Source organism: Clarias gariepinus, chromosome 1 (assembly GCF_024256425.1).
Source record: "Clarias gariepinus isolate MV-2021 ecotype Netherlands chromosome 1, CGAR_prim_01v2, whole genome shotgun sequence".
NCBI lineage: Eukaryota > Metazoa > Chordata > Actinopteri > Siluriformes > Clariidae > Clarias > Clarias gariepinus.
This window is the reverse complement of record NC_071100.1, coordinates 51,362,748-51,386,189: the sequence shown is the minus strand read 5'-3', so window position 1 is coordinate 51,386,189 and position 23,442 is coordinate 51,362,748. Positions and strand designations below refer to the sequence as shown.

Sequence of the window (23,442 nt, the reverse complement as noted above, 5' to 3'; positions counted from 1 at the left end):
TTTTTTTTTTTTACAGATTTACTGTAAAACATGAAAATAAAAATAACCTATTTGTGAGGTAGAATTAACTCAACATTCCAGTTAAAATGAACCAACATCTGGGTAGAACATTTAACCAATTTATGTGGTAGTATTACCCAGCATTATAGTTAAATATGACCCAGCATTTGGGTTGAATATTTAACCCATTTTGCTGGGTTAAAAAAAATAACCCATTTTGACCCAGCATAACCCATTAAATTAACCCAGCATTTAGTTAGTCCAATAGTTACCCAGCAGCTGGGTTAAAAACAACCCAGATTGGGTTGTTTTTAACCCAGCATTTTTTTAGGGTGTATGAGCAACAGACTAGCTATTTTTATCAAGTTGCAGGCTTTAGCAGGTAATCCATTGTGCTGTGCTGTGTGTACTCATTAACGTTTAACAAATGTTAATGATGATTTGAGAGACACACCAAAGCCACTGAACTGGTCTGACGTGAAGTCTCAGAGAAAGCGGAATCACTGCTACTGTCCATACTTGGCCTGAAGGTGGCTTCAGAGCTCAGTCAGTAAAGCTCTGTTATAGCTCTATTCTGCAGGCCACCTCACACACACACACACACACACATACTGTACACACACACAGACACACACTTATACCGCTTCACACACACACACACACACAGACACACACACTTATACCACTTCACACACACACACACACAGCAGGTTTGCGATTGTTGTGCTAATCTGTATTTTTATTCAGTTATCTGATAAAGAATAGCTCTTGCATTCTGTTTATACAGGTTAAACCAGTTTATAGCAGTCACAAGTCACGTGACTATTTCCTGGAAAATGAAAGTGGTGTGTTTCTATTTTGCTAAAATCACCGGAGCTGATGTGTTCTCCAGACCGGGAGGGAAAGCCGGTGTTCTAATCTTCTCTGATCATCTCTAAAGACAGGAAGGTTTGGCAGGTGTGTAGTAATTATGGAATAATGAGTTGCTTCAGTAAGACTGACTACACACTCTTTTATTATTTACTAGCATTTAGTACCTGTTGTTGACAGTTAAAGAGTTTGTTAAAATGGCTAAAAGGATAAGGCTAAAAATAATCTGCTGATCTTTAATGTAATATGAAAAATGTGATATTATTTGAGGTTGAAGCCCACGTCTATGTCTGTGTGTCTCTCTGTACAGCAGAACTCTCTGTCTAACTTATTAATACAAAGAAATCCCATTCTGTAAGGTTGAGTATCTTACGCCTTGTTTACACTAAGTTGTCCTTCTTTGGTGGTCAGACAAATACACTCCCTGTTCGGTAATCGGAGAGTGAAGAAACAAAAAAACTTTCAATATTTTCTTGTAAATATTTAAATCTTACCTCGAGAAAATGACTTGTCCATGAATCCACATGAAGAGCTTAATTTTTTTTTATACCAATAGTAATCATGCTTTTGCGCTGTTTGTGTCCAGCATTGAATAAGCATTTGACCACCAATGGCTGGAATGTGCCTGTTAACTTTTGACTGAAATAAAGCTGCTCACATTGCCATACTCTTTCACTTTTGTGTGTGTATATATATATATATATATATATATATATATATATATATATATATATATATGCTATGTTGTTTTTATGGGGTAGTGATTTTACCTTTTTTGTCAGCTTTGCAATAGTTGCCCCTCTTTGTGATCTGAGTATAGTATGACTGAGATAAAGTCACTCATATCGGAGGGGAGATGAAAGGTGCAAAGTGAAAGTGTGCACTGAAGTGAGCCTCTTTATTCCACTCTAAAGCACGGTAAAATTCACTTATACCACTTTAGTGCTGTTATTTCAGCGGTGAAAATATGAACTAATTATATATTTAGTTTAGCTTTTTTAATTAACATCTATTGGTGCAGGTTTTTGTTTACATTAAGACAGTAGCTAATTGTGAGAGAAACAGGGGTACAGGTCCTGAACACCATTTCCCAGCATGCATCATAGACTATAAACATGGTCACCAGAAACTACAACACTCCACATGCATGTACACAGTCTGGTTTCACCAAGTTCTGATTGAACTCACCTGTTTCTCATTTTCCACAATTACAAAAGCAGCTCGAAAAAAAGTTGCAGCAGTGCAAAGTCTTATTTAGTACATCCCATCTAAATTTACCAAGCCTAAATATGCTAAGTTTTCTGATTCTGAGTTTTGCCCCGACCTTACCATTGTTGTTTGTACATCGCCTGACCTAATGCCTTTTATATTACCATTTTGGATTTGTTTGCTTGGGGTTTATTAATAAACCTCTGCTATTTTACACATTTACATCCATCTCCACCTTCCTTTTGTGGCAGGGTAAGTGTTTGTTTTGATTTGTTGGGGGTGTGGTTATTAGAATAACAAGGGGAACGCAGTCTATGATGTGTTTTTGGTGTCTGGGTCCTCTTCAACCTGGCGTGTCCCTTTTTATTCCTGGTTCCTGGTTGTTAAGGTAGGCTTGGACTCCGTTGACTGTGTAGCTAGGTGAATAGCTTAATGCTTATCGATACTATTTACAGTTTAATTCTAGTGGAGGTGGCAGCATGGTGTGTGGATTATTCGTGGCGAAGCGCGCTTTTAGGTATGCCAGTGTTTACAATAAATTTTGTTATCACTTTAGCAGTAAGCATATTTAGTGTATTGTTATAGTGTCAGCGGCGCTAGCAGGATGCGAATGCCGGCTGGTAGATTGAGCTGTGGCATCGGCGGTGAGTAATCATCTAGCTTCACGCGGGCGATTGTTTAATCCAAGTAAGTATCTGTTTTGTCTTTTCTTTCCATGTGGTCAATAGATGAGGTTAATGTGTTTATTTTCCTCGTATTAGAAGTGAGGTGGAATATTATACTTCCTTCGCCTTATTCATAGTTGATAATGCTAGTGGCGACGCCATTGCTGTTTTGCTTATGAGTAAGAAGGTTGCTTGCTTACAACTCGGCTGCTTTGTAGGCCGTTGGGCTGGTAGCTACCGATAGAGCCACGTCACGTGAATGGCGTACGGCTGCCCTATGCACGCCGTAGTCCCCCCTCCTTTTCCTTTCACAAAGGCGTGTCAAGATTTCACAGTAAACACACCCATTCATGCCCTATTTATTAATTTACCTGGTTCCACCACTAGATAGCCTCGTTCTTAAGAACACGTTACAACAAGCCAGCAATTTAGCTGCGCTGAGTTGCAATCATGTGATTTTACCGACCCACCCTCTCCCCCGCCGAACTGACGCTACCAAACTGCACTACAGAGATGAAGCTTTAGATGAGAGATGGCAGCTTAATGGACTATTCGCGGTAAGTGGTGACTATATTTTATACATTTTTTTCAGGGTAGTTTACAAGTCATTTCCCAGTTTAGTTTTTTATTGGCCGTTTTCACTGGCAGCACCAGCAGCGGTCAGGTTTAGATAACTTAATGGTCTGTTTACCAAGTCTGGAGTTAATATTACAACTTACTGTCAGTGTCACAAACTCACAATGTCACTCCTCTTTTCCTCAAAAAGATGCTAAAGCTTCGAAAATACTATTAATGTACCTATTACAAAAAGCTGCACTACCCGATGAAGAGTGTTTGTGCTCTCTGTAAATACCTTCAGAATCTGACTGAGTGTTGTCTGGATAAATTCAGCATTTATTTATTCTTTGGTTAAGAGTTAATATGCAGGTTATTTCTGTGAATCTAATGTGATGCAGTTCATGAGGGACACAAGCTGAGGATAGATGTACAGGCGCTAGCGAGCTATACGCTCATAACCGGGTTATATTTTTCTCAATTCGACCGTGAGTTTGCGCGGTAGCGCGAACGCTTAGTAAATGAGCTGGATAAAAACTCTAAAGTGTTTATCAGTTAAGGAGTGGGGGGGAGGGGGGAGTTGTGTGAGGGAGCTTCAGTACTCTGTAAGTTATAGTTTGGCTTCAGAGATGAACTAATGCTCATATACGAGTGTTACAGTATATCGCTTAACTTATTTGTATGAGAAGCGCATTAAGTAAATTCTCTGTTAATTTAATGCAGACGATAATACAGACAGAAAGAAAGCTCTAGATAAGTGACGCTAACGCTAACAAAGTTCACTGGTTAACATTAGCACAGGCAGTTTATTTACATTCCAGAATTCCTAAAACAGTATTTTACACACTCTGTGGTATAGGTTTACTAATATATTTTATATTTATTACAACTAGATATTCTGTAAAGTTTATATATCTTTGTCTTCACTAAATTCTCCTGTTCTCTTTAAGCCAGAGGTTCTCAAACATTTTCTGTCATTCCCCACTTAAGGGGGTGGGCGAATTTTCAAGCCCCACCTCTCAACAAAATGATAACGGAAACAGCCAAGTTTACTATTTATTAAAATATCAATTTCTAAACCAATAAGATCAAAAAACACCAAAGTTAAAACAGATAAAATACACGTGCTATTGTTATAACAGGCTTACTTTGTCACTTATCTAGAGCTTTAGTCTAGTGGCTTATTAACGTGACTGGGGTGTGTTGTCTCTAAGTGTCTTCCTACTTTGTTGGGTCTCATGCTGTCTGCTGCCAGCGGTTTAAGACACAAAACACACATGGGCTCTCCTCTGCCCTCACCATCCCCACCATGAATCCAAGCGCAACATACAGTAGGCTTTATCATAGGATTTTTGGTTGATTAGGCTGATGATGCTGAATCACCTGCTTTTTTGTGGTCCATGTAACAAATGTATCCATTGACGTTATTATGCTCACTACATACAGTACGCTACTGACCCGGTGTTATGCTCTAAAATGCCCCCCTGCCACGGATTGCCCCCCACATAATCTTTCAAATAATATATTAGAACATAAATTCATAGGTTTATGGTTTACAAATTACAAATTATAACAAACTAATTTAATTATAAAATAATTATAATATAATAAAATAATATAAAAAATGTTGTATAGGGGAAAAATCCGTGGCAGGGGGGTACTTTAGCGCATAACACCGGTTTGTGACGGCGTTAAAGTTAGTTTGATATTCGCATCTCCGAATTCAATAGCAAATAAACCCGTGAATAAGATACCCAGATATATTTCCTCTCTACATTGTCTTTCAGCTACATCCGCCTTAAATTATACATGTTTAAAAGCATAAACATCATTATTCTCTACGGCGCAACGAATGATTTAGGGATCATCGCAAAATGCCGCACACCAACAAAAAGTGTAGAACGATATTGATCTTCTCTTCTGTTCAGCGCCTGAAGGATCAAAAAGCAACTTTGTTGCCACACTGGAAACTAGAAATGCCAGACTAGTACTGCCTGTGACGGTTGGCGTTTTGGAGCTACTGGAGGAGCCTGAGGGAGCTGTAGTAGGAATGACGTCACAGTGCAACAGCTTTAGAATGATGTTTGGTCTACTGTATATTCTGAACATAGAATTGCAAAACATCTGATACTTTAGGGGGGAAACAAAGAATTAAACTGTTCCATCTTTAATATTTTTTTAAATTAATATTTTAATATAAAAGGACCAGATAGAGACTGATAAGCAGCTGGTGTTATCCGGGTATTTTAATGACCTTTAAGCAAAAATGCAACAGATTTTTATACAAATTACTGTTTTAACTTTGACTAGTTTTGAAAGTATAATTTTTTTTTTAAAGTTATGTGTGCGTGTTTAAATTGTTGGGGGATTGTTTGGGTATTTAAAAATACATTTACTCGAACCAACAACTTCAATGGGGAAAAAAATAGGAGACGACGTTGTTTTAAATAGTCAAAGAGTTGGGCTAATAATAATAATAATTATTATTATTATTAATATTATTACTGGTCATAGAAACAAATGAAAACAATAGTTAAACACTTGATCATATGTATCTGTGCTGGTTTGTGTTTGTGATTATGTGACCCATAATAATTTTTTCTCAGTATAAATTTCTTTTTGGGTTTTAAGAACTTCATCAAAAGAGCAAAGACAAACTTAGGAGTGGAAGGTAAGAAACCTCAATCCATCCACAAATGCTTTAACTGTTGTCTTGTAAATCGTTGATTAAACCTACTGTATGAACACAGCTGTTCAGCATCAGTCCTAAACACAAGCGAAGGGTCTGTTTTTGTCCTTAATTAAAAGACATCAATACGTTAATAATTTACACAATTGTTTATTTTGCGGGAAAATGTAATAAGCAATATTTAAAATAAAACAAACCAGGAAGTAAGTGTTTCATACATTAAAGTGTTGTGTATAACCAAGTGCCCCAACAAATAGCAACAGTATACAGAGTATGTGTACTGTGGTGGATTGGAAGGTAAATGAGGATAATCATTTACAAGGCAAAAGACGTTCAGAGGTGTGTTATGCCCTAAAACGCCGCCCTGCAACGGATTGCCCCCATTACGCAATCGCTATCTTCAAAGAAACTGCCACCTTTCCCTACGCTCGGTTTTGTGAACACAGTTGCGTTCAGTAACACGATGGAACCAATTACCTAAACAGCTGCAACAACAACCATTATGATCACACTTTGTTGAATTTATATGGCTTAAATATTTCGCAGCTCTGTCCTCTTTGCATTGCTATGTGTTTATTTACTTCCTTTTCGCTTCGCACGTATAATGCACTCTAAAATCGAGTGGTAGGTCTCATCCTAGCTTAATTTCAATTGAAGAAATAATAGTAAGTTTTGGAAAGTCTGAGTTCATCTTCAGAGCCAGTGTTGTGTATGGGCAGGGTAGCATCATGGCAGGATTGGTGTCATTTTTATTATCTTTTTAGGCGTGCAGCATAAGAGAAGAGTAGTGACAAATTCGTTACTAGACATGGCAAAAGTGTGTGTTAATGTTGACGTAAGTTATGTTATATATATTGAATATAGTATACGGCTGCTTGGACACTGCAGTTAACTGAAGCAGTCAATGCTCCATCTGGCGGGATTATACAGCATTGCAACCATCTTTTTAGAAAGCGTGGGGGCGTTTATGGGGCGGAGCATCGTTAACTGCGTCATCGCTGGGGATCACATTCCGTGCATGGATCGAGCATGGTTCTGTCACGGTCCTGTCATGGACCTGTCATGCTCCAGGCGGCTGTTTGACGTGGCTCCCACTGTACGGTGTGCCTGCTGATTAAGTTTCTTTTTGTTTTCCTATTTTCATTTTATATTTTATTTGATTTTATTAGTTTTGCATGTCTGCTTTGTGTATTATGTTGTGACGGCGCAAATGTTTGTGTTGTTGTTGTCCCTTTTTGTTATGTTAATGTGGTGCATTTAGGCACCAGTTTAGTCGTATATAGGACTGGGAGACAACTTGGTGCCTTGCTCCATATTCTATTGAGTCTGTGAAAGAGTTTGTTTATATTGTTTTCTTATGTATAATGTGATTATTGTTCCGTGGTAATTGTGTGGACTTTACACAATTGCGTTAGCTCTGTGTGTGTGTGTGTGTGTGTGTTGTTGTTGGGTTCTTTTTGTTGGGAGTTGGGTTTAATAAATTTTTGTTTATTACTTCTGTGTCTCTTGGGAGCCAATAGATATTTGTTGTTTGTTTTTAATAAATAAACCATCCCTTTTGTATTGCTACCCACGTCTCAGTTACTCGTTATTCTTGCCTTTGATAGGCGGAGCTTACCTGTGTGTCTTTATTGGGAGTATTTCCCTGGCGCCCCACCAGGGTGGCGTAGTCGAATTAAATTAATTTTGCAAATTCCCGCCTTTCGGGATATTACGGTTGCCACACTATCTAACACCTATTAGTAGCTTATTTTAAAGTAGATTATTAAATCCAACACATAACATCACTTTTACTTAATGTTTTGATTTTCCTTATAGGGCAGGTTAAACTTCATGCAGAGATCTAAGTAGTGCAAGATTCTGTGATGAAATTTGGCACATAAATGGTCATAACTTCACTTTTACTTAACAGTTGATTTTTGCACATACTGCACTCTCAGTGTGGGTATTTTTACACATCCTCACCTCAGTGTGATGATCTGTCTATTCATCTTTGAAGGTTCAGTTTTTATAGCATACCTTTTTTTGGAGTAAGCCATACTGTATCGCACTTTTGTTTGTGTGAGATTTTTGGCGGCTCGTAGTTGCATAAATATTATTTCTCTGTCTATACACGATAACATTTTACATTGATTGGCTTTGTTAGGTGACGCATGTAGCCATGCCCTCCTCAAGGGAAAAGAGCACTATATTTGTCAAAAAAAAAAAAAGCACTAGATGCTGTGACGTAATGTGGCACATCTAGGGTGTACTCTGCCTTGTGGCGGAAGTCTCCTGGGAAAGGCTCTAGGACCCCATGACCCTGTATACAGAATAAAAGGGGTATAGATGATGAGATAAGATGAGATTTTGATTTCCTTTATGGCTCAGGTTTACCTTCAGGCAAATACCTAACAAAGGGTTCCATTAAATTCTGCTAGTCAGTTTTGTGTAATGTTGTGACAAAATCTAGCTGGACAGACAGACAAAAAATTTTCAGAGACATTTACATCACATTTACATTATGGCATTTGGCAGACGCTCTTATCCAGAGCGATTTACATTTTTAACACATTATACATCTGAGCAGGTGAGGATAAAGGGCCTTGTTCAAGAGCCCAACAGTGGCAACTTGGTGATTGTTGGTAGGTTTGAACCTGGGACCTTCCGAACTGTAGTCTAATGGCTAGTTTCGGGTCTCTCTCTCTCCACACCCATATTGAGTTAATCTTCAAAAGCAGGAGCATCATTACCTTTCACAGTCTGAAGTAGAGTTGAATTACAGTAGCAATATTTAGAATTAGGATTTGATTATTTAGGATTAGGTGATGGTTTTTCCTCTTGATAGTATGTGAGCTTTGGTCTGTTCTGCTTTGTTTTGTTCCAGATCTCCATAATGAGTGTGATTTCATCTCATCTGTCCAATCAGCAGGAGCTGAAGCTGTGTTCTCTACTTGGTCATGTTAAACTCAGTCTGCTGTTCAAGGCCAGTGTGCACGGCTTCACCGCCGACGCCTTCCACAGGAAGTGTGACCGCCAGGGTCCGACTGTTACTGTAGCGTATAATAACTCAGGCTACATCTTTGGAGCATACACCAGTAAAGATTACGCTCAGACAGGTCAGAACATTACAGATGACAAAGCCTTCCTTTTCAGCCTTAATGAGGATGAGGGTAATAAAGATCTTCTGCGTGTGTTCAGTACCAATACCAAGTGCTCCTTTATTGATGGAAAGACTGGGCCCAATTTTATTTCCTTGGATTTTCTACACAAAAACACCGCCACTGTGTACAGCAATCCAGGCATGTATAATTTTATCCCAGTGCAAATGCACGGCAACGACCTCCAGCTGAGCGAGTGTGAGGTGTACCGCGTGGAGGGTGAGATTTTTTTTTGTTACAGAATTACGGTAGACCAGAGATGGCTCATGTGACTACTAACATTAGTGTTGGTTTCTCAGCAGGATTTGGATCACTTATGGAGAAACCATGGAGGAACATTGAGTGGACTTTAGAGTAAGATAAATCACACTAGAATACATCTTCCTTTAAATTATTCAGGCTTTAAGGTCTATGTTTCCCCACAAGTCTGAAATATACTTGTAGGGATTGCCAGCAGGCCGGGACAGCGTTACCTGCCAGCACAAAAGTGGTCTACTACTTACAACAAACAAACAAAAAATACTTATGATGTTTAACATTACACATTTCAGGTACAACCTACTAACCCTCACCTCCATCTACACAAGAGTAGGATGAATAAAAAAATTAAGAACTAAACACTCTTTGGTGTACAACACTGACATTGTTTATTAGAGCATATAGCCTCTAAATCCAGAGCGTCTTAACAAAGTAATAGCGCAGATACATAAGATCACGTGTTTTTAGGTTCATTCTGTGACCAAAATAATAATAATAATAATAACTAGAGAGGTACACTTTCTAAAGAAAATCACACTATAAAGACTAATAGAAAGGCTAATAGGTTGGCTGAGTTAAATGAGCAGTCCCTCATGTCTCTACAACAGTTGGATCCACAGTTCAGTTCAGTTTCAAAGTTTCTATGGAAGTTAACATTATATGTTAATTGCCCCCATGTAAAAAAAAAAGACGTAAAGCACCCCATTTCTGAACAAGCTGCACGATTTGACACCTCTTTTATGAGTGCATGACAAGGACGAGTTATACACCAAACTTTTGTACGGAAGAAGAAGAAAAATAATAATAGTAAGCCTGTAAGATAATAATAGTGATTTTTTTTTCTGCAGCTGGTATCCGCTGGATCCCCTGTCTTTCAGTACACCGCTCTCATTGTAGCAGAATAAACAGTTGCAAGAGTTGGAATGTGAGAGGGGACTGTTTGCTACTAGTTAATCGATCATTGTCCCTGACAGATTTTTTTTTTAAAGGGTCAAGTAAAATATACTTGGGTGGCCATCACTATACTTGGGCAGCTTGCCGAAGCATACTCTATGTGTGGGAAACACTGAAGATAGTGTAGGTATTCTTCCACCAGCTTGATCTTTGGTTTCGACCATGATGAATATGGTTCTGCTGGGCTTGAACAAAGGAAGTGATGTCATTATCTGTGAGGGTTAGTTAGAACATGATGATTCTCTATGATTGACTCACATATTAAAGTTTATAATTAATCTGTGATTTTCAGAGGTTTCTTCTTTCATGAATAAATTTTTACTCAAATTACGCCTGTCTGTGTGTATAGGATGAAGAAATTTTTGATTGATACAATCTTGCGCTGGACTCCTCACGCGAGCTCGGTGCAGAAAGCTCGTGTGTTGCTGGTCGGTCCTGTGGGAGCGGGCAAATCCAGCTTCTTTAATTCCATTAGCTCTGTGTTTAAGGGCCACGTGAGCTGCAGGGCCAACACGGGCATCGCTGGCACCAGCCTCACCACACAGGTGACTCCCTTATATTAAACATGTCTGTATTAGAGTTAGAGCCCCAACATTAACCTGTGATTTGCAGTAATGTAGGATAATGTGTGTGTGTGTGTGTGTGTGTGTGTAGTTCCGTGTGTACCCCATTAAGGCAGGTGATAAGTTCCTGCCGATCACGCTGTGTGACTCTATGGGACTGGAGGAGGAAGCTAACGCTGGACTGAACTTCGACGACTTTACCAAAATTCTAAACGGTCACATTCAGGACAGATACCAGGTACGTAGCAGAGCAAACACGTGTAAAACTCGAACATACACATCCCATACACACTGGTAGAGGTGTTTAAAACTAAAATCTAGGTCCTGTGGGTGTGCAAACCTTAATGATGCCCTCGATGTTGCATTAATAGGTTATCCACCGGGTTCATGTTCCTAAAAAGCTCTCTCTCTCTCTCTCTCTCCCTCTCTCTCTCTCTCTTCTCAGTTTAACCAACCACTTCCTCGCCAGTCATGGTTCTCCTTATTCTCCTTTGGTTCTACGTATTTCAGTAAAGCTCCTAGTGTGCAGGAGAAGATCCATGTCGTGGTATTCGTGATGGACGCATGCAAGATCAAACTGCTGTCTGACAAGATGATCAAAAAACTGACTGCTTTCCGCAGAAAAGCCAGTGACATGGGTAACACAGACACACACACACACACACACACAGTTCAGTTCTATCTTATTTATATAGCACTTTTAACAATGGTCACTCTTACAAAGCAGGTTTACAGAATAAAAAAATTATGGAAATAAAAACTAAAGAGAATGTGTCAGGGCAGAGGCAGGGGAGGAACCAACTCAATAGCAGACACTGGTTTCCTTAAAGGAGTTTTATTTGGAACTGCTCCATCAGGGCCTGGCCAGCTTGCAGTCATGGAGGGAAAGATGAATTTCCAAGTGTATACAAAAATTCAAGAGAATATGAGAAAGTCTGTACATCAGCTAAAACTCTGTAAAAGTTGGGTGATTGCTGCCAAGGAGGTGGGGTCAAGTAGTTATTAATTAAAGTGCCCCTATTATACCATTTTAAAGGTTGCCACTTTTGCTTAATGAGTCTCTTAAAACAGGTTTACATGTATGCACGGTCAAAAAACACTAGTTTTCTCCAAACATAGATTTAATTTTACCCCATTTCTAAATGATTCTTAAAGGACACGTGTGAAGCAGTTTGAAGATTCAGTCTGTCTAAACCCCTCCTTTCCGTGAGCCCTCACCTCTGTGTTTGGTCAGATGGCGCGGTCCTTTATGATTGGTCTACCGCTACAGCGTGTGAAACGCTGTGAAACACCCATCACCATAACTGAACACAGCTTTGGAGACCCGTCAATACGAACCGTGTATTTACCGTACAACGACCAGCAAATTTATATTAACTGTGGCTACAAAAATTGGGAGGTCTTTTATCTTTGTGTCGGTGTTGCGTTAAAAGGCCGGTAAGCAAAAAGGACAAACACAAACAAGTAGATAAAGCAAACGTGTATTATACAAAACTAAATAAAGTAAACGAAAAAAGTGCACAACAACCAAACAAAGATATAAACAATATTTACAAACTACATATAATAAACAGTATGTGTATGTGAAATGTCCGAAGTCCGTGTTTATTGTATGTGTGTTATCCGAGTATATTGAGTATGGTTCGGTCTCACCGGGGTTAATGAAGTCAGAGAGGCCGATGACGGAGTGTGAGAAGTCCGGGAATATGTCCGGTCAAAGATAATTTGGTTAAAAAGTCCCTCGAAAGAAAATGATCCACAGCAATCTCTCCTTCTCTCGTCCAAACAAATAACTAGAAGCTACAGCAAGCCCAGAGGGAAAAAATGCATCCACACACGCAAAGTGCACATGCGCCTTGCCAATTTGTGAGTGTTAAGATCAGTTTTGGTGAATGGTGGAGAGTAAACAGTTAAAAAGGATTTTGTGTGCTTTCGTTTTTTTATTGTTTTTTTATATTATTATTATATAAAAAAATATATAAAAAGTATATTTCAGACTTGTGGGGAAACATAGACCTTAAAGCCTGAATAATTTAAAGGAAGATGTATATATTTATATTTATATACAAAGTGTTTAAGCGAACCCGGCATGAAAGCTTGGTCACATTAACAAGAGTATGGTAATTGTAAGATGGCGGAACGTTGGTGGACATTATGCAAATATGTTATTATTCAGCGAGAGCCCGACAAAACACGTCCTACTCCATAATAGGCTCTCCAGCGCCCCCACTTATGCAAATATGTTACGGAGTGATGTGGATCAGTAACAAAGTAAAAATAATCAAACCTGAAACATTGATGCTGGGAGAGGACGCTGGCGCTGGCTGTGCGCCGCTTCTCCTGCTGCTATTTTTGATGCTTTTTATTTTTTTTATTTTTTTTATATGGGTTATTTTAGCAACCCGAAGGCTGTTTTTTAAACTTAAGTTTAGTTTTTACCTTTGGTTTTTTGGCGTTTTTTTCAGCGCTGCTAAGATGTTGAGTGGTTTTCTTGGATGTTCAGAGACTGTGGTCTCGATACACTGGAGTTTTTGAGCCTTGTTTTACTGCCTTTGCAGTTATTTGGCTGTATCTCTGCATTTAGCGCGTGGCTAGCTTTGTTTTGCTAGTTTTTCCGGCAAGTGGCATGAAGCTAAAATACACCATCCCGCAGTTATTAAGTCATAACAACTATTCAATTCCAATGTGCATTGCAGCCATAAAAGAACTCAGACTTCTGCGCCGACTGCGTATGTCCATAGAAGTTCCCGGCGAAAGTTTGTTTATCATCAGCCTGGCTGTTCTGCTTCATCCATTCCATCTGTGTGGACGGCTGTCGCTCATCAAACACGTCATCAGAGCAATGTTACTCCAGGTGTTTGTAGCATGGGAAACACCACGAGATTTCTGTCGGACAGGTCCGGAAACTTTCCGAGGACGCTATTCACCAAGCAGGACAGAAAACGCGGAGTGGATCTCACTGTACTATGGCCATTACAGAAATTTACTACACCGAAAATGCTAAAAATAGAACTTTATAATTCACAATCTCTTACAAATAATTCAGTCCTTATACAAGATCATATTATGGACAAATGCTCGGATTTTATGTGCATAACGGAAACATGGCATCAGACAGAGGTGTTTTTAACACTAAATGAAGCTTGCCCCCCTGGTTATAGCTACCTAGAGAAAGCCCGCAGTACTGGACGTGGTGGTGGCTTAGCTGTATTATACCGAAAGCAACTGGATCTGTCTCCCCTCACTGTGCCTACACTGTCTTCACTTCTGCCAACATTATTGAACTCGGTGAGTTTAATGTTCATGTTGACACTCCCTCCTGCCATTTTGCAGTTGAGCCTTTACAACTACTGGACTGCCTTAATCTTCAACAGCATCTTGATGTTCCCACACATTCCAGAGGGCATACCTTGGATCACTTATTACAAATTCTGTACCCATTAGCAACCTTTTTGTGTATTATCTGGGGGTGTTTGACCACAAGGTCGTTTCAATGGAGCTGTCACTTCCTTGTTCCCCCACAAAAGCAAAACGACAAATATGTTACAGAAATTTGAAAAAGATCAATCCAGATACTCTGAGCAAAGTTCCCTTTCAAAAGCTACACTCGATGCTGCGCGAAAGCGCTATGGGAAACGATTCCTCGTGACCGGTTGTGAAGCACGTGTGTGTCAAACACGCCAAATATTTTGGCATCTATAACCTCAGGCAGGTGACGTCAACCGATGAGGTGCACCTGGAGGTTATAAATAGGCATGAACCGGAAACACCCTCAGATCATTTTCTCTTCAGGATCCATGTTGTGTGTGTGCGTGTGTGCAAGCATTTTAACAGAAAGCGAAAATAGAAGTGTCTTACTACTCACCAGAAAGATGGCCGAGTAAGACACGAGTCCGTCCCTCCGTGTAGAAGAATATCTCGCTGAGGGCGATCTTCGCGTTTCTGTCTGAGTGTTTGGGGGAGGAGCACGCTATCTCGGGATTCAGGGAGCAGGTAAGTATTGCGATTTTCTCCCTATTAAAGTCCCGCGCGCTCGGGTTCGCCGTCTTAAAGTGAAACGGCGACCCGCAGCGCATTTCTGGCGTGCAATCTGGCCGAGGTGCGCGAGACAGGATTTCCTTTTCTCTCACTCTCTCGCCGGATTATGAGTCTTTTACCTTCCACTTCTCCAGCGCGCTTCGGCGCTTCTGGTGAAGGGGGGAAAAACTTTCTCTCTCGCTCCCGCGGAGATGGAAACTATCACTCCAGACCGCTCCTCTAGTGATGAGCCGGTGTGTTAGTTTGTGTTAGAGGTGGTAACGCGCGGTCCGACGCGTACACCTCGATTCGCGGTAAAAATAAAAATAAATAAATTAAATAAATCCCCCAAACGCTCACGGTCAGCCGACAGGTGTCTGTCGGGTGGCCGAAGGAGGAGGGGCCTCAGTGATGGCCCCTCTCCTCCTGGCGACCTCCATGAGTTAACTCTTTCATGGAATAAGCCATATTTATCCTGTGTTTTTGTGCTATTGACATTTGGTTTGTTCCAATGTCATGGATGAAAGCGCGGTCCTTTATGATGATGTCCCAGATCAGAGAGACGCTCACGGGCTATCTCTCCCCTGGGAGCTCATCCTCTTGGGAAAAATCCACACTCCCTACCAAGCGTGTAGACTAACATCTTCGTTGGTGGGAGAAGATTTTTCAGGCAGCGGGTCAGCCTGGTGCAGCCCTGCACACGATGGCTTTGCAGGCAGACCAGACTGACCTACTGAGAGCTGCACCTTTTAGAGCCGCTGGCAGCGGGGAACCTACTGCCAGCTATGTCTCTTTAGGTACGAAGCTATGAAGAGGACCAGCATCCTTAGGAGGCCGTGGTTCAATCTCCGCCACCATTGGTGTTTCGGAGAGCAGCGGTCTCCAGTGACACACCCATCTAGCCGAGGTGGTAAAGTTCGTGCACCTTTAGAGAGGCTGGCAGCGGGGAACCTACTGCCAGCTATGTCTCTTTAAGCACGAGGCACTATAAAAGACCACCACTCTCAGGAGACCGGTGTTCAATTCCCGCTGCCACTGGTGTTTCGGGAGACAGCGGTTTCCAACAAAGTGTTAGGTGCTCGGTTCCCTCCTGTCGTGTTTTCAGGACACCAAACACCTAACAGCCACCACCATCATCACCACTCCTCTGCCTAGCTGAGCAAAAAAAAAAAAAAAAAACTACCGCCCCTTTGGAGAAGCTGGCAGCGTGAAAGCTACTGCTAAGCATGTCTCCTGGACTACAGGATTCAGCCATTGTGTTTCTACGGCGTGGGTTTCCACCTCCGTGAAACCACAGTGAGCACCTCTGTTAATTCAAATCACAGGCTGGCTGGCAAAGGGGGCCATAGCGCATGTTCCCCTCCCAGACGAAGCCATCCGGCGCCAACACGTCGCCCTAGCTCACCTATCTTTCTCTTCAGGGCAGAGTTCTAACGCCCAAAAGCGTTCTCCTTCCTGCACGAGATATGAGCTTGAGTGTCATGCGGAATCCGAGCGCAAGGCCGGCACAGCTGTTTCCTGCGTGCGCCGAATTCCATACAGCACTCCAAAAGAGTATAAGCTAGGCCAGGTGGTAACATTACTGCTCCCAGAGTGGTTTCAGTGGTGGCTAAGTGCCGGGGGATTTCATCTAAGGGCCAATCCCCAGAGGCAACAAGGGTTACGCGCCGGGAGCTTCGTACCCTTTCTATGTGGTTCAGACCCTCGTCCTTGACTCTGGGTCCCACTCTAGGTCCGTGCTGTCGTCGCGAGTTGCTAACGGCAGACGTTTTTCCCTTAGGGGCCGGAGCGCGACCTTAGATGGCCGCCCAGCCCAAGGGAGCTGGAGAGGTCATCTTCTCGTGTGGCACACTAATTGCCCCGAAACGATGACTCTATTTCTGGCCCTGAAATACTCCCTCCAGCAACTGAGAGGCAACAAGGGTTACGCGCCGAGAGCTTCGTACCCTCTTCATGGAGCTAGCGCCTTGGCATTAACATGTCATCGTAGCTCACCTCGTTTTCTTTAGGATCGAGTCTCAACGCCATGGAAAGCGTTCTCTTTCCTACACAAAGCATACATTGAGTGTCATGTGAGATCCGACCGCACTGCGGGCACAGCTGTCTCCTGCGCGCGTCAAGTCCATTCTGAACACTCTAAAGGAGTTCAAGCTAAGCAGGAAGTAACTGTCACCGCTTCTGTGGTGGCTAAGTGCCTGGGGATTTCATCCAAGGGCCAATCCCCAGAGGTAATAAGGGTTACGCGCCGGGAGCTTCGTACCCTTTTTATGTGGTTCAGACCCTCGTCCTTGACTCTGGGTCCCACTCTAGGTCCGTCCTGTCGTCGCAAGTTGCTAACGGCAGACGTTTTTCCCTTAGGGGCCGGAGTGCGGCCTTAGATGGCCACCCAGCCCAAGGGATCTGGAGAGGTCATATGCTCGTGTTGCACATCATTTGCCCCGAAACGATGACTCTATTTCTGGCCCTGAAATACTCCCTCCAGCAGTCAGGAGGTTAACATGTCCTAGCGTGGAAAACTACACTAGGACATGGCAAAACATGCAGACCCAGTCCACTGCCGAACTGCTTCAGTGCTGGAGCTTCTGCAAGAAAATTGACCTCAGGCTTTTGCCCTAGTGCACTCAGAACATACGTAGCCGCTCCTCGCCTACGTCCTGACTGATGGGGCTGGTGGAAAGCACCCCTTAGTTGCAGGCTTATTCACGGGCCTCATCAGCCTTCTTATTGTGCTTAGGCTTTGCCATTGGCTAGCTAGAGCTATTCTGCATCCTCACCCAGCTATCTTCTGCAGTTGTCTTCGAAGCTTCTGTTCTCCGCCGTTACAGCTACGGGGCAGTAAGACTTCATTAACTGCGTCTAGTTCATGCTCATTAGGATTTACAGTACACCACCGCACTAGCCAGTGGCGTAAATCAGAGCAGATTTCATATGTCTTGGGGCCGCAGCCGGAGGGCAGCCGCCATTAGACGAGTTGGGTTAAAGATGCTAGCGCTCTAGCCTAGGAGTACAGGAGAAATTCTGTCCCTCGGGACCTTTTACACTCCAGCCCAACTATCTTCCACAGTCGAAGCCTTCTGTCCTCCGCCGCTAGCTCCGGAGCAGTTAAGACTTCAGTCGCTGTGTCCAGCTCATGCTCTTCAATTTACAGCGCACCTCTGCATTAAGCCAGGGCCGTAAATTAGAGCAGGGTTTCATACGTCTTGGGGGCGCGGCCGAAGGGCAGCCGCCATTAGACGAGTTGGGTTGGAAATGCTAGTGCCCTAGCCTAGGAGGACAGGACAAATTCTGTCCTTCAGGATCTTTTACATTCCAGGACATAAAACATGTAGACCCAGTCCACTGCCAAACTGTTACAGTGCTGGAAGTTTCTGCAAAAAAAAAAAAAAAAAAAAAGCCGTTCTGCATTTTTACCCAACTATCTCCCACAGTTGAAGCCTTCGGTCCTCCGCCGTTAGCTCCGGAGCAGTAAGTCTTCATTCGCTGTGTCCAGCTCATGCTCTTCAATTTACAGCGCACCTCTGCATTAAGCCGGGGCCGTAAATTAGAGCAGGGTCTCATATGTCGTGGGGCCGCGGCCCAAGGGCCGCCGCCATTAGACGAGTTGGGTTAAAGATGCTAGTGCTCTAGCCTATGAGGCGCGTGGCATACTTCGCCTCTAGTGCTTAGGGCCGTTCGACCAGGAAGCTTGCCTTTGTCTATTGCTCCGGCAAGAGGGGCTTCCAAAGATGGCATGCGGCAGGCTGCCTTTCCGCAAGACATCGGTCAGGCGTCATGGTTTGATGCCATGCTTACGGGGTCTAGGACTCCTTGGGGGTACTGTGCGCACACGACACAACCCTGGGGGTCCAGACACTTGCAGTGCGGCGGAGTGGGTATTCTCGTTCCCATAGCGCTTTCGCGCAGCATCGAGTGTAGCTTTTGAAAGGGAACGTCTCGGGTTACTTTGCTGTAACCCTGTTCCCTGAAAAAGCGGGAACGAGATGCTGCGCTACAATGCCGCACTGCATGCGTGACTGGACATCCTTCAGACAAAATTGACCTGAGGGTGTTTCCGGTTCATGCCTATTTATAACCTCCAGGTGCACCTCATCGGTTGACGTCACCTGCCTGAGGTTATAGATGGCAAAATATTTGGCGTGTTTGACACACACGTGCTTCACAACCGGTCACGAGGAATCGTTTCCCATAGCGCTTTCGCGCAGCATCTCGTTCCCGCTTTTTCAGGGAACAGGGTTACAGCAAAGTAACCCGAGACGATCTTCAGCATCTCTTCTCTGTTAAATGTTTCTCAGTCACTGACTCATTTGACTTCTACAACCAATCCCTCAGCAGTCTCCTTGATTCCCATGCCCCTGTCAGATATAGAACTGTCTGCTTCTCATGTTCAGCGCCCTGGTATACATGTGAGCTGCGGAAGATGAAGACAGCTGGGCGTGTTCTTGAACGACGTCTACAGGCCTCAGGACTCACTGTTCATAAGCAAGTTTACAGAGAACATCAGAAGGCATATGCAAGAGCATTGAGAGCTGCAAGATCACAATTTTATTCAAATATCATTAACAATAGCTCTGGAAATTTAAAGCAACTTTTCTCTTCTATTAATCGCCTATTGAAACCACAAATCTAAAATTTTAAGATAAAATTTTGCTTCATCTTAAATCTCTTACATTTACATTTACATTTAGGCATTTGGCAGACGCTCTTATCCAGAGCGACTTTCAAAAAGTGCTTTAAAGTTTACATCATTGGATACATACGTACACTGGGTTAATTAGGTTAATAACTAAGTGCCATTAGTCCAACACTGGGAAGAGGGTTTTTTTTTTTGGGGGGGGGGTTAGTCCAAGTACTGGAGAAACAGATGCGTCTTGAATCATCGTTTAAAGATAGTCAAAGTCTCTGCTGTACAGACCTCTAGAGGAAGTTCATTCCACCACCTAGGTGCCAGAACAGAAAAGAACCTGGATGAATGCCGCCCTCGATCCCTGAGAGATGGTGTGTGCTGGGCCATTTTTAGCTTTGTAGGCAAGCATCAGCATTTTGAATTTGATGTGGGCAGCTACAGGAAGCCAGTGCAGGGAGCGGAAGAGTGGTGTGGTGTGGAAAAACTTGCGAAGGTTAAAAACGAGACGTGCTGCTTGAGCTTCAGCTGATGAGCAGCCATCTAGGATGAGATGTCTGCCAGACATGCTGAGATCCGGGTCTGAAAGTGTCAGAGGGAGGAATAGAGAGAGTAAGTTGGGTGTCATCTGCATAACAATGGTATAAAAATCCATGCGATGATATGACCTTACCAAGAGACTGGGTATAGAGGGAGAACAGAAGAGGACCAAGTACTGAGCCCTGCAGGACACCAGTAGAGAGTCTACGTGGGGCAGATGTAGATCCCCTCCATGTTACCTCATATGACCTATCTTCTAGGTAAGAAGCAAACCATTGCCACGCTGTTCCACAAATTTCAAGGCTTGTAAGAATAGATAATAGAATCTTGTGGTTCACCGTGTCAAATGCAGCTGACAGGTCCAGGAGGATGAGGACAGATGACAGTTCAGCAGATCTAGCAGCATGGAGCTTCTCAGTGACTGACAGAAGGGCAATCTCTGTAGAATGTGCCACTTTGAATCCAGATTGCTTGGGATCATTAAGGTTGTTCTGTAAGAGATAAAGAGACATTTGGTTATAAACAGTTCTTTCAAGAATTTTGGAAATAAAAGAGAGAAGTGATACCGGGCGATAATTGTTAACTTCTGATGGGTCCAGGCAGGGTTTCTTGAGGATGGGAATAACTCTTGCCTTCTTAAAAGCAGCAGGAACATGAAAAGATGATATGGAATGGTTGATGATGGTTGTTGTGAAAGGAAGGAGCTCTTAGATGACGAGATGATCTGCTGAATCTCATCAGATGACAGGTTGGAGAATTCTGCTAATGATGAAGGATTTTACATTTAAGGACGAATGCAGAAAACCATGAAATTCCAAAAGGTTTATATATTTTTTCTGGCAACTGTAACTGTCTGTCATCAGCGTAACAGTGGAAACTAATATCATAATAATACCAAAAAAACATGTGGAACACCAAACTTCATTTTAGTTCAAGTTGAATAGTTACTATTTACATCTACAGACTGATAAAGATCAATCGAATAAGGCCTGGGGCCTGCTCCCCTAATTCCTACAGTCCTATAGTCTGATCAAGTTTGTCAAATGACTTCACTAAAGTCAAGCAACATACTGTAAGCAAAAAGGCGCATCCCTGATGAGAGGCCAGTAGGTTGTCATTTATCACTTTAACCAGCACTGTCACTGTGCTGTGATCCTGACTAACACATTTCATGAATGTTATTCCTATGTAGATATGAAGATAGCTGATGCGCCAGGATCTTCACACACACACACACACACACACACACACACAAAATTCTACTGAGAAAGCACTTTGTGTTTATTGCTCCTATAAAACCACCCCTAACCCACTACTCTCTCTGTGTTTAACAAAACTATAGAACCTTGTGTGTGTGTGTGTGTGTGTGTGTACTTTCTGTCTGTGCTACAGGAATCCCACAGATGGTTCTGCTGACTAAGGTGGATGAAGCGTGTCGTTTGGTGGGAGAAGATCTAAAAAACATTTATCAGAGCCACTACATCTACACAGTGGTGAGATTCTCCTGCTCTGAGTCTGACTATAATATATTATATTATATTTGGTGTATTTGCGATGATTGAGTAGAGGAGGATGGGGGCTAGTGTGTAGGATGACTTTTATACACACACACACATACACACTAATGGAATTACTGTTCTCTGTCAGCTTACTGGAATCTTCTTCTTTACAGTTCTTTACAGTTACTCTCTCGAATGACACTTACTTTTGGAGAATTTTGCAAAAATGTGACGTTGCATTGTTGATAAACAAATTCATCTCCTGCACTATATACTTGGACACAAAATAAAAAAATGCTTTATGTGTGCGCACACATAGTCACACTGTTATAGTAAATGAGCGCATGGATGTTGACTATACGAGTGACAGACGAGGACTAAGACTGAGCAGATAAGACGATTAGCCACAATCCCATAGAGTGACAGAAATACCATTGGTTAAGTTGTGATCATGTGACGCTCGGCAGACAAAATGCATGCGTGGCCTACTACTTGTGTTTCAAGACCTCATTTATCAAGTTGACATTTATTATAAATTTTTGCTCCTCTTGCAAAACACTTACAGGCCAAGTTACTCGCAATCCAAGGTTTGTACTGTATTGGCCAATAAACTAGTCTAGGATGTGTTTTCAAAAATTTCCTAGATGAAGATTTTTTTTTTTTGCCAAAATTTAACACTGCATACTAGAGTAAAAGGCAAGGTTTTAGTGTTGTTTACTAATTGTTTGTGTGGAAAAAAAATAGTTAGCCAGCTATCATTTTAGCTTTGTGTGTGTGTGTGTGTGTGTGTGTGTGTGTGTGTGTGCGTTTGTGTGCGTTTGTATGTGTTTGTGTGTATTTAGATGAAAGAGGTGAGTTTACATCTGGGCATTTCTCTCGCCTCCGTGGTTCCAGTGAAGAACTACAGCAAAGAGCTGGACCTGGAGCCGAACACAGACATCATGCTCCTTAAAGCCATTTTGCAGATGATCAGAACGGCTGAGGGGTACTTTGAGGACATTTCCTGTGAGGGAGAGTAGAGTCACAAGCAAAAGGCACCCTAATGCTAAACTATGATTTAATTTAAAATTTCTATGTTTCCAGGAGTTATGTTTATTTAATTTTAGCTGCCACGCCCCCTTTTTGCACTCGCAAATTGTGTCTAAATGGCAACATCTTTATTTCTAAAGAATATGAAAACATGAAACCTAAACATGCAATTCTTAGTTACTTTCCATTAATCCAAAATCATCTTTGCGACAATGACCTTTGTTAAATGCACTATACAAATAAATTTGAATTTAACTGAATTTAAGCACTATATCAAATTACACTACAAGTTTTCAGATTTCCTGGAAATTGATTAATTTGGCCAAGTATGACTTGTACACACTTAAAACACTTTTAGGTCTAGATATTTGTCAGAGATAACCCCCAGAGGGCGCTTCTGCAACCATGAACTATATTATTTTGGACTTATATGTTGACGTTCCAAACTTTATTTCCCAGAATACACCATCACAGTTCCATTGTCTCAGTTGCAGTCACCTGAACCTGGTTATTTTAGCGTCTTTCTTCTACTTTCAGATTTACTACTGTTTGAGTTCTAGTAATGTTCTTGCTATTCTTTTATTTGTTTAAAATAATCTGCCACTATGTTGTACCTGTAGAATGTATGTGACAATGTTGTTGTTAATTAAAATAGAATTTTTAACGATCAAAGTCACAAAGTTTACACAATGTACACATAAAAGCCATAAACTTGGTGTTTGATGATTATTTCCTGAATGTAGTGTACTGTACTGTATTGTACCATAATGTAGTGTACTGTAATGTAATATTGTGTATACTATACTGAAATAGTATACTTTGTTGTACTGTCT

At 41.9% G+C, this 23,442-nt stretch overlaps 2 protein-coding genes across 3 annotated transcripts in view; one reads left to right on the top strand and one right to left on the bottom strand.

Moving 5' to 3' along the window:
• The window catches only part of copa (COPI coat complex subunit alpha), a 124,139-nt gene that overhangs the window by 49,524 nt on the left and 51,173 nt on the right, over positions 1-23,442 (bottom strand). The window lies entirely within an intron of this gene.
• On the top strand, positions 670-22,816 carry LOC128525162 (interferon-induced protein 44-like). Of its 2 annotated transcripts, none has more exons than XM_053497494.1 (8): positions 670-957; positions 8,855-9,347; positions 9,428-9,482; positions 10,690-10,885; positions 10,995-11,141; positions 11,349-11,541; positions 21,474-21,574; positions 22,423-22,816. In XM_053497494.1, exons 2-8 carry the CDS (start codon positions 8,864-8,866, stop codon positions 22,597-22,599), a joined length of 1,353 nt encoding a protein of 450 aa, XP_053353469.1. In that variant the 5' UTR covers positions 670-957; positions 8,855-8,863; the 3' UTR covers positions 22,600-22,816. The 2 variants fall into 2 exon arrangements, with proteins under 2 accessions (XP_053353469.1, XP_053353470.1); XM_053497495.1 differs by having other exon boundaries at positions 671-957; positions 9,431-9,482.

Bases quoted from the DNA above. Each gene is read 5' to 3' on its own strand.
- LOC128525162 (XM_053497494.1), top strand. From the start codon at position 8,864: ATGAGTGTGATTTCATCTCATCTGTCCAATCAGCAGGAGCTGAAGCTG. The intron at 9,348-9,427 runs GTGAGATTTTTT...TTGGTTTCTCAG, and splicing joins TGAGGTGTACCGCGTGGAGG to CAGGATTTGGATCACTTATG. The intron at 11,142-11,348 runs GTACGTAGCAGA...CTCTCTTCTCAG, and splicing joins ACATTCAGGACAGATACCAG to TTTAACCAACCACTTCCTCG.